Source organism: Arachis ipaensis, chromosome B03 (assembly GCF_000816755.2).
Source record: "Arachis ipaensis cultivar K30076 chromosome B03, Araip1.1, whole genome shotgun sequence".
NCBI lineage: Eukaryota > Viridiplantae > Streptophyta > Magnoliopsida > Fabales > Fabaceae > Arachis > Arachis ipaensis.
In genome coordinates this window covers 42,266,996-42,278,295 of record NC_029787.2, presented here as the reverse complement: position 1 = coordinate 42,278,295, position 11,300 = coordinate 42,266,996, and the positions used below count along the sequence as shown (strand labels likewise).

The 11,300-nt window shown below is 37.6% G+C and overlaps 2 protein-coding genes across 2 annotated transcripts in view; one reads left to right on the top strand and one right to left on the bottom strand.

Annotated features, from left to right (window-relative positions):
- Positions 1-1,795, bottom strand: part of LOC107630432 (peroxidase 25) — a 2,391-nt gene extending 596 nt beyond the window's left edge. Inside the window, exons 1-3 of the mRNA XM_016333552.2 lie at positions 1,349-1,795; positions 1,056-1,235; positions 485-647 (exon numbers count right to left, since the gene is read on the bottom strand). Coding sequence (XP_016189038.1) covers positions 485-647; positions 1,056-1,235; positions 1,349-1,552 — 547 coding nt within the window. The 5' untranslated portion in view covers positions 1,553-1,795. The remainder of the gene's footprint in view (positions 1-484; positions 648-1,055; positions 1,236-1,348) is intronic.
- LOC107633066 (G-type lectin S-receptor-like serine/threonine-protein kinase LECRK2) lies at positions 2,722-4,921 on the top strand. Its single transcript, XM_016336701.2, has 2 exons — positions 2,722-2,999; positions 3,094-4,921. Exons 1-2 carry the CDS (start codon positions 2,722-2,724, stop codon positions 4,919-4,921), a joined length of 2,106 nt encoding a protein of 701 aa, XP_016192187.2.

Here is an 11,300-nt window from a genome sequence, read left to right as displayed (position 1 = left end):
ATATATTTATTTATAACTCATTTTCAATATGTATTTTATATTCTAATATGTATTTATATTATGGTTGATTTTGGTGTACACCTGGTATGAATTTTATACGTGGACTTATTTATCATCTATTATTAGATGAAACAAAATTGTGAAACTTTGAATTAAGCCTTAAAACAGTCTCTAAGACTGACTGCGTGTATTAAAATAATTTTTGAGATCTTAATTGCACCAATTACATTAAGGGAATTACATTAAGGGATTAATGTGGTACACTTTTGTCAATTTCAGATATGTAATTTATATAATTGGAATCTTAAAAACTATTTTAGTGCATGCTACTCATTTTCAAAACCACTTTGGCTTTAATTCGTGAAAGTTTTGTAATTTAATAGACTAATGATAATAAATCAATAGAATATTTCATACAAGATGATTATTATATCCAACATAAGTTTGTATTTAATAATGTGAAATACAGTGAAACATTGCATACCTAATAAGGTGACAAGGTCATGAACATCTAGACCTTTGGCTGAAAATTTTTGCTTCTGGACAGAAACCGGGTCAAGCGGAGAAGGCATGTTTGAGGCTTGATTTGATGAAGAAATCCTCCCATCTCTTCTTCCTGTTGGTACTAGCCAACTTGGACCACCACTCTGCCATTTTTTCTCAGGTGTTAATTTTATCAGTTCCTTTATAAGAGTCCATTGGTCCATGATAATATAGAGTTCAACATCATTTTACAAAAATGTATTGGGTACTTATTTTGTCTTGTCCTTTATATCGACACACACTTTTCTTCTATTAGATTATGATGCGTCGGCTTCGTAAACAAAAACAAAAATAAGTACAAATAACACGTCTTATGTTTGTTTTACAAAAATGCTATGTGCACGCTAAAAATTATCTATCAAATCAGTCACGGTGTATTTGTGACAAATACATGATCTATTGTTTAACTGATTTTTAATGTGTTATTTTGTATTTCAATATATATTCTATATGGGTGACTGATTCGCTAGCTGATTTTGATGTACACATAATATGATTAGTTATTTTAATACCAAATGGACTGCATCCCTGGCTGCCAATGCTAGAATGTCAGCACATGAGACAACTCCAGGGCATGTAGCTTCTATCTGTGATTTTGCATCATCAATGACTTCAAAACCTCTTAGACCAATGTTTTGCACTGCATTCCTTTCTGCAGAAGAGTCTGCAATCAAAATTGAACCATCGCACCCCTATGGAAGAAGATATTTCCAATGACTTGTTAATCAAGCTTAAACAATGCTATGTAGTGAATGAATAAGGTTGAGACAGCATAGAAGAACAGATAGCAATAAGATAGCATTACCTGTACAAAGCAATCATGGAAATGAAGCCTGAGAAGGCCAGGAGCAATAGTAGGATCTTTGTTGAAGTGAGATTCAACAGTGGACCGTATAATGGCCTCAGCACTTGGGCATGAACTAGAATAAAACCCTGTTCTTAGTTGGGCTTGAACTACTGCCAAAGTCATCATCATAAACATAACTAGGTAGCTCAATATGGCATCCATTTTGCACCAACAATGATACCAGAAATTGAAGAAACTAGTATTCCTATAGAAAATTGAACTTGGTTTTAGTTACTTGATGGTTTCTCTCCTTTAATTGGCACTTATATAAGGGTTTGTCCCATGCAAAAATAAATAAGTCTGAAGCTTTTCCTAATCTACTCTACTTTATCCGGCCAATCACTAAGGTTTTGGCCCATAAGTCAATGAAACTTTGATAAAAGTGGGACATACACGGAGGAATTAAAAGATGGTTTCCCATATAAGTTTTCTTAAGCAAATGTTGTGTTAGAGAATGGAAGGTGGAGTTCACAGAGTGGATTGCACAATGGAAAGGTCATTTCAGCACACTCTTGTTCTTGTCTTTGATGCCTCTGCTTTATTCCTCTACGCGTTTATGCTTTATATATGACTTATTTTTGGCCCAGCAACACTCATCTTTTAGCTTTAGTTAGTTCACTTGTTTTTCTTTTGTTCACATTAGCTTTTAGTGTTACTTCCTGCTAATCAACTTAAACTTAGTAAATTACCATTCACATGCCTGTTTATCAAGTGAAAAAAATTTACAGTATGAGTACTTGAACTGCACCATACAGTTTGTGCCAAGTAAGAACCTTAGTGATATGAGTGATATTATGCCATTGAATAAATCTAAATCTATGCCTTAAAGACTGGTATTGACTTACATAACTTAAAGCTGCATTCACCATTCTACACGGCAAGAGGAAAAGTAAAAGACATACATATTTGTTAAAATTGAATGTTTGGAGTTTGAATTAGTCTCAAATAGCTAGATAGACATGGCTTCTAAATCCCCCATTCTCATTGTTCTGCTCTTTCTGTCTTCTATTCTACTGCTACACTCATCCCTTGCAGATGCAGATGATGGAATAACCAAGATTGAGTTGGGTCATTCCCTCTCTCCAAAAGGAAACCAATCTTCATCATGGTTATCAAGTTCTGGCCATTTTGCATTTGGATTTTACCCTCATGCTCAAGGTTATGGCTATGCTGTTGGTATATGGCTGCTTGGTGAGCCTGACATCACTCTAGTATGGACTGCTAACCGCAACGATCCGCCACTACCTTCTTCCTCCACCTTACTTTTGACCATTGATGGCTTGGTTCTTCAACAAGGACAAAAGATTACGAATAATGTCACAGGGGCTTCTATGGCATCCATGCTGGATTCCGGAAACTTTGTAATCTATGATGATTCACATGTTGTTGTGTGGCAAAGCTTTGATCATCCAACCGATACCATTTTAGGAGGTCAGAACTTAACTGCAGCAAACAGATTGGTGTCTAGTTTGTCCAAAACAGATCATTCCACTGGACTTTTCTATCTTATCATGCAAGAATCGGATAGCAACCTTGTTGCTTATCCCCTCAAAACCTTACCATACGCTGAGTATCACTACTGGGCTGAGTTTGACAATGCTACTACCGGGTAAGTCACCCAATTCACCCCATTATTCACTTCACTTCATTTCTAGTTTTCCATCTAGAAGGTTTAACTTAACACATTTTTTTTTTTGGTTTAGTTCGGTGCAGCTGAGTCTTAACACGGAAGGATTTCTTTGCCTAAGAGAGCTTCAATGTTTTGCCAACAACACAAACTTGTTGAGAAATAATAAGTCAAAGAAACAGAACACAACTTCAATATACCGGGCAACGTTTGATTTTGATGGGGTTTTCAGATTGTACGAGCATCAATTTGATGCTGAGGCAAATAGAAGGAAATTAAGTGTTCAAATTAGGTGGGAAGCCTTGCATGATAAATGCCAAATCAATGGTTTTTGTGGCTTCAACAGTTACTGTTCCAACACCAATATGTGTCACTGTTATCCTGGTTTCGTCCCCATCAGCAACAATGGCATGTTTCTGGAATGCAAACTGAACTACAGCAAAGATGAATGTCAATCTAATCCTGACCCATCTTCGCTGTACGATGTTACTCTTTTGGAGCACATGTCATGGAGTGATTTCCCATATTTGGTTACAAAAGAAACAACAATGGAAGCATGTGAGGAGTCTTGCAAGGAAGATTGTGATTGTGGGGGAGCATTGTATGCAAATAATGGTGGTATCTGTAGCATATACAGGCTTCCACTCAGATATGGAAGAAAGGTTCCAAATGCATCAGACACAGCCACAGCCATTTTCAAAGTGCCTTATCATTCAGGATTTCTAATTAACCAAACACATCTAGACTCGGATTCCCATGTTGTTGTTGATAACAAGAGAAGCCTAATACTGATTCTATCCTCTTCTTTGGGATCTGTTACATTGCTCTGTGTGATCATTGCTGTCTCGGTTTTCTTCAATTATAGGCATCATGTTTATAGTTATGCAAAGTTGTCTGCAAGCTCAAACCTGGGATTCACCAAGGAATGTTCATTGCGCTCGTTTTCCTTTGACGAACTTGTGGAAGCAACTAGTGGCTTCACGGAAGAGATAGGAAGAGGGTCTTATGGAGCAGTTTATAAAGGAACAGTAACAGGTGATGGTAGTAACAAAAGCGTTGCTGTGAAGAGACTAGAGAGGATTGCTGATGATGAAGGAGAGAGGGAATTTCGAGCTGAAGTTACTGCCATTGCTCGAACTCACCATAGGAATCTGGTTAAGCTTGTTGGGTATTGTATTGAAGGGTCAAGGGAGCTTCTTGTTTATGAATATGTTAGCAATGGCTGCCTCGCGAATCTTCTGTTTAAGGGTAAGAATCATCATCATCATCATAATGATCAGGCACTTCCATGGAAAGAGAGGATTAAAATTGCATTGGATGTAGCCAGAGGAGTGCAGTATCTGCATGAAGAGTGCGGAGTTCGAATCGTCCATTGCAATCTTAAGCCACAAAATATACTGATTGATGAAGCATGGACAGCAAAGATATCTGATTTTGGATTAGCACGGCTTTTGAAGCACCCTCAACAACCAGAGTTGCTTACTGATGATGAGGTAAGAAGCAGTTACTTGGCACCTGAATGGAAGAATGAGGCATCACCATCTTTATCTTCATGTTCATCTCCATTGGTGTCTGTGAAAGTTGATATTTACAGCTATGGGGTTGTGGTGTTGGAGATAGTGTGCCGCAGAAGAAGTATAGATGTAAATGTGAAGTGTCCAGAGGAGGTTCTTCTTTCAAGTTGGGTGTATCAGTGTTATGCAGAAGGAGAGTTGAGGAAGCTTGTTGTTAATGAATCAGAAGAAGAGGATACAGATTGGAAGACATTAGAGAGAATGGTGAAGGTGGGGTTGTGGTGTGTGCAGGATGATCCATCACTGCGTCCTTCAATGAAGAATGTTATCTTGATGTTGGAAGGTTGGAAACCTATTCCAACTCCTCCATCTCCTCTTGCTTCAACTTAATTTAGCAATCTTACTAATGCATATTACAGCATTGTTGTTCCTTCGGTTTCTTATATACATTATTCTTGTTTATGTTTTTCTTACATTATTGTAATTGTATGTGATGAGTTTGGAAAACTCTAAATTAATATTTGTGATGACTAAACATTATTAATTATAATAATTACAAAATTATTAATTCCATTTTCATTTAACATATGTTAATTAATAATTTTGTGATGCAGGTTTTTTTATTGGGCCAAACAGAAAAAGAATTATTGCCAGCCCAATATGCTTAAAACCATTCAGTCTTGTTTAATGATTCCTATATTATGTGACTGAAGCAATTTGTGATTATTTGAGCCAGAATTCAAAAATCATCAAAAGCCCAAATTGAAGCTAACATTCAGCATTGATACAAAAATTCTTTTGATCCACATTGTTGAATTAATGATAACATTACTTGGGCCAAAATTGAACTATTATTGCTACAAGCCCAAATTAATAATTGTTGCTAAATGAACCAATGCTTGATCCGAAACCTATTAAGAAAGGAAGCAAAATTGCTTCTTACCTCCAACGAATCCCAATCCTTCTCTTGGGATGGATTTCAAAATTTAATTTGCTAGCATTGGAAACATGAGAGAGAATGTCATTGATATGATTGATGGCATTAAGGCTACACGCTACTTAGGGAAGGAAAAGCAACTTCTATTCAATTAAATTGTTTAATTCATTTAATTGCTTCTCTTCCAATTGTTTCTTCTCTCTCATTCATTCTTTCCTCCTTTTCGGACATTACCCAGCAAACCATGGAAGTTATATTGAGTTACCGAAAAGAAAGAAAGGCACGCCAAAAGACCATCACAATAATGGCAAGAAAAAGCAAACTAAAAGTATGTAGTGGCTGAGATTATCACCAAGAATGGTAAGATTTGGTGAGGTAATCTCGGGCTCCTCATACCCAAAAAGAAGAAGAAGATCTTGGCCATCAGAGAAGAAGATCTTTGGAGGATGGCTTGTCTCTGATTCTGCTCAAATATCACAGGAAGTAGCTAGAGTAGATACGTGATGGAAGAGGCAGAGATTGGAGCAGACGAAGCTATCATCATCATGAAGCATCAAGGGCCAGAAGTTCATCTTGGAGAGCAAGAAAGAGATGAAGGGCTCGGATTGATGAAGAGTAGTGACCAAGGAAGGACTAGAGGTAATTGCATGTTGGGTTTTGCATGTGTTTTCTCTTCTCTCTCTCTGGCCGAACCGATTCTGTTTGAAGAAGAAGAAGATTGGCTTGGTTTGTTTGGTTTCAACCTTGGATGGTTCTTCCTATAAGTATAGGTGAACAGTTAGGGTTGATTCAAGGAGTGAGAGTGCAAGGCACAGAGTTCTCATAGCAATACAAGCTAACAGAATTTCTTCTCCTTCAATATTTTATGTTTTGTATTTTTCTGTTTAATTTTGTCATGTCTTGAGTCTCATGGAAAAAAGGCAAACAGTGAGGTTTGTAATGAAAAAGCCATAGAGCGGAAAAAGGCAGAGAGTGCAAAATTAAAAGAAAAAGCCATAGATGTCCTTAGAGTTCCCTTGTACATTTGTGTTGTGTTTCATGATTCTGAGGGAATCCCCTTGTAAGTTGGGTTAGCACTTTACAGTTGAAAGATTGGCTGTGACCAAGTCAAGTTCAGTTTGGGTTTAGATTCTAGACTTGTCCCAGATAGGAAGGGTAGTTCCTAGGGAGAATTGGTATTTGTAATCAAGGATGATTATAGTGAAATTCCATCATTGTTGTGATGGAGACTGGATGTAGGTTGCCTTGCACTTAGCAGCTGAACCAGGATATATCTTGGTGTAATCTTCTCTCTCTTCTACTCCATTTCTGTTTCTGGTGACCAGGAGATAAAATTGAAAATATCTCGTGCCGACTGACGAGATAAAAAGAAAAGTCTCGTGGCTGGGGACGAGACAAAAGAAAAAGTCTCGTGGCTAGTTACGAGATAAAAAGACAAAAGGTTTCCAGAAGTGGTTTCAAAGGCCAGCAAGCATTGTCAAGCGAAAAGGGGGCTAAGATTCAACCCCCTATTCTCTTAGCCACTGATAACCATCAATTGGTATCAGAGCTTGGTCTCAAAGAGATCAAGCTTTGCAGCTTGGAGTAAAGATCCTCATGGCAGAAAACAGTGGCTCAAATTTGGTGTCCTACAATCTGACCGAAGGACAATCAAGCAACAGACCTCCTCTTTTCAATGGGAAAAACTATACCTATTGGAAGGAGAGGATGAAGATCTTTGTGCAAGCAGTGGATTACAGACTTTGGAAGATTATCCTGGAAGGCCCTCAATATCCAACTGTTACAAGTGCCGAAGGAGTTGTCTCTCCTAAACCAGAAGCAAGCTGGACGAAAGAAGATAGAAAAAAGGTGGAGCTCAACGCCAAAGCTATCAATCTGCTCAACTGTGCTATCAGCTTTGAGGAGTACCGACGGGTATCACGTTGCACAACAGTAAAGAAAATCTGGGACAAACTCCTAGCTACTCATGAAGGAACAACCATTGTGAAGAAGACCAAGATAGATATGTTAAACAGAGAGTACGAAATGTTTGCAATGAAGGAAGGAGAATCCATTGATGAGCTATTTGAGCGCTTCAACACCATTATTGTTGGCTTGGATGCTATGGGAATCAAGTATCCTGAATCTGTGCTAGTGAGAAGAGTGTTGAGATGTCTCACAAAAGAGTGGGAAACAAAAGCCTTAATTATTTCTGAGAGTAATGGTCTTGACTCTATGACTTATGATGATTTGAGAGGAAATTTACTTGCTTTTGAAAACACCTATTTGAAAAAAGATTCAAAAAAGAAAGGAATAGCTTTTTCATCTATCACTAACCCTCTGGATGATGAATCCAGTGATAACTCATCTGAAAATGAATTTGTGTTGTTTGCAAAAAAATTCAGGAAAATGGTAAAGCTCAAGGAGAGAGGCAAAGGAGGCAGCTCAAGAAAACTGAAAAGAGATTTCAGCAAGGTGACTTGCTACAACTGTAAAGAAACGGGGCACTTCAAATCTGACTGCCCTAAGTTGAAGAAGGAAGAAAAACTAAAGAAAGGGAAGAAGAAGGGACTAATGGCATCATGGGAAGATCTTGAAAATGACTCTGAAGAAGATGAAGGAATCTGAAACGAAGTCTCAACCATGCCTCATGGCTGACCTTGTTGAGCAGGTGTGCCTAGCATCCAAACGAAAGGAGAATATGTGGTATATGGACAGAGGATGCTCTAGGCATATGACCGGAAAGACAACCTTCTTCATAAAGCTTGATGAATATGATGGAGGACTTGTCACCTTCGGTGATGATGCAAAAGGAAAAATAGTGGCTGTTGGGAAAGCTGGTAAAAACTTTTCATCTTGTATAAATGATGTCCTTCTTGTAAATGGTTTGAAACATAATTTACTTAGTGTTAGCCAATTGTGTGATTTGGGTTTTGAAGTTATTTTTAGGAAGTTTGTATGTTTGGTTATTTGTGAGAAAACTGGGAATATTTTATTTGAAGCTAAAAGATGAAATAATGTGTATGGATTGACTCTTGAGGATTTGAAAGAACAAAATGTGACATATTTTACATCTCTTGAATCTGAAAAATGGCTATGGCATAGAAAGTTGGGTCATGCACGCATGTACCAAATTTTTAAGCTAGTCAAGAAAAATTTGGTTAGAGGAATTCCAAATATCAAATTTGATAAGGATCTCACTTGTGATGCTTGCCAATTGGGCAAACAAGTGAAATCTTCTTTTAAACCTAAAGATGGAATCTCAACCAAAAGGCCATTAGAGATGTTACATATTGATCTTTTTGGTCCAACTAGAACTCAAAGTTTAGGAGGTAAACACTATGGTCTTGTGGTGGTAGATGATTACTCTAGATTTGGTTGAGTACTTTTCGATGCTCATAAAAATGATGCTTTTCATGCCTTCTCCACTCTTTGCAAGAAAATTCAAAATGAAAAAGATTTAAAAATTGCCCATTTGAGAAGTGGTCACGGAAGAGAATTTGAAAACCAAGATTTTGAAAAATTCTGTGATGACTTAGGAATTTCTATTAACTTTTCATGCCCTAGAACACCTCAACAAAATGGGGTGGTTGAGAGAAGGAATAGAAGCCTTCAAGAGATAACTAGGGCCATGCTTTGTGAGAATGAGATTCCTAAATTTTTATGGGCTGAAGCTGTGAATACGGCTTGTTACATTTTGAATAGGACAATCATTAGAAAAGGGTTGAAGAAAACCCCTTATGAGCTATGGAAAGGAACCCCTCCAAATCTTAAGTACTTTCATGTTTTTGGATGCAAATGCTTTGTACTTAACAATAAAGAAAACCTTGGAAAATTTGATCCAAAATCCTATGAAGGAATGTTTGTTGGATATTCCACCACAAGCAAGGCCTATAGAGTTTATCTCAAAGAGCATAGAACCATAGAGGAATCCATACATGTTACTTTCTGTGATTCTAATTTAATTTCCAGTGCTGTGATAGATAATGATTCAAATGGTGAAGAAGCTGGAACAAGTAAAGAAAATCCCAAATCTGCTCAAAATGAAGAATCTGTCAGTCCAGTTTTGTCTCGTCAGATTGAAGGCGACATTTCTATTTTGTCTCCTGAGCAGACACGAGAAACTGAAACAGTGAGACCACCAGATACTCATCAAAGCTCAACACCACTCCGGAAGCCTAGAGAATGGAAGTCTATGAGGGGTTATCCTCATGACTTTATAATTGGTGATCCCTCTCAAGGAGTAACAACAAGATCCTCCACCAAAAGGCAATCCGAACCAAGCAATTTTGCCCTCTTGTCACAAATGGAACCCAACAATGTCAAACAAGCTCTTGAAGATCCATCATGGGTCAAGGCAATGCAAGAAGAGCTTGCTCAATTTGACAAGAATGAGGTTTGGACATTAGTACCCCATCCTGATGGTAAGAAAGTTACGGGTACTAAGTGGGTGTTTAAAAATAAACTTGGTGAGGATGGACAAGTTGTTCGTAACAAGGCTAGATTAGTGGCCCAAGGTTACGATCAAGAAGAGGGTATAGATTTTGATGAGTCTTTTGCTCTAGTAGCTAGAATGGAAGCAATTAGGTTGCTTCTTGCCTATGCTGCCCATAAGGGTTTCAAAATATTTCAAATAGATGTTAAATGTGCTTTCCTTAATGGCTTTATTGATAGAGAAGTGTATGTGGCACAACCCCCCAGTTTCGAACATAAAGATTTCCCAAATCATGTTTTTAAACTATCTAAGGCTCTTTATGGTCTTAGACAAGCTCCAAGAGCTAGGTATGAAAGGCTTAGTGCCTTCTTGTTGGAAAATCAATTTCAAAGGGGTACTACCGATACTACTTTATTTATTAAAGCATCTAGTGATGATATTCTCCTAGTTCAAGTTTATGTGGATGACATTGTATTTGGTTCGGCCAATGAGTCCTTGTGTGAAGAGTTCGGAAAACTCATGACTAGTGAGTTTGAGATGAGTTTAATGGGAGAGCTAAATTTCTTTCTTGGGCTCCAAATTAAGCAAACTCCTAGTGGTACTTTTATTCACCAAGGAAAGTATGCAAAAGAACTTATCAAAAAGTTTGGCCTAGAAAGTTCCAAACCAATGGGAACACCAATGCATTCTAACATAAAACTTGAAAAGGATGATGATGGCCAAGATGTGGATGAAACAAGGTATAGAGGAATGATAGGTTCACTCATGTACCTTACCTCCTCTAGACCGGATATTGTCCAAAGTGTGGGTGTATGCTCAAGATTTCAATCTCATCCAAAAGAATCCCATCTTTCGGCCGTTAAGCGCATCATTAGATACATTAAGGGGACTAGTGATTATGGTTTGTGGTATCCTAAATCTAATGACTTTTGTGCAGTAGGGTTTTGTGATGGAGATTATGCGGGAGATAGAGTGGATATACGGAGTACATCCGGCATGTGTTGCTTCCTTGGAAGCTCACTAAACATGTGGTCAAGCAAAAAGCAAGCCACAGTGGCTCTATCCACGGCTGAAGCTGAATATATTTCTGCATCTGCGTGTTGTTCACAATTAATTTGGTTAAAAATGCAGTTGGAAGATTACAAATTAAAGATCAATAGTATACCCTTATTTTGTGATAATATGAGTGCTATAAACATTTCAAAAAATCCTGTTCTGCACTCAAGAACCAAGCACATTGAGATAAAATATCACTTCATTAGAGAACATGTGCAAAAGGATACTATTGATATTCAATTTGTAAAATCTGAAGACCAACTTGCTGATATTTTTACAAAACCCCTATGTGAAGACAGATTCTGCACATTGAGAAAAAGTTTGGGAATGTTTGATTTAAGTTCTATTGATAACTGTGAAAT

Excerpts from the sequence above, each read along its gene's own strand:
- LOC107633066 (XM_016336701.2), top strand. The coding sequence starts at position 2,722 with ATGGCATCCATGCTGGATTCCGGAAACTTTGTAATCTATGATGATTCA. Across the intron at positions 3,000-3,093 it reads TTTGACAATGCTACTACCGG|TTCGGTGCAGCTGAGTCTTA; the intron begins GTAAGTCACCCA and ends TTTTTGGTTTAG.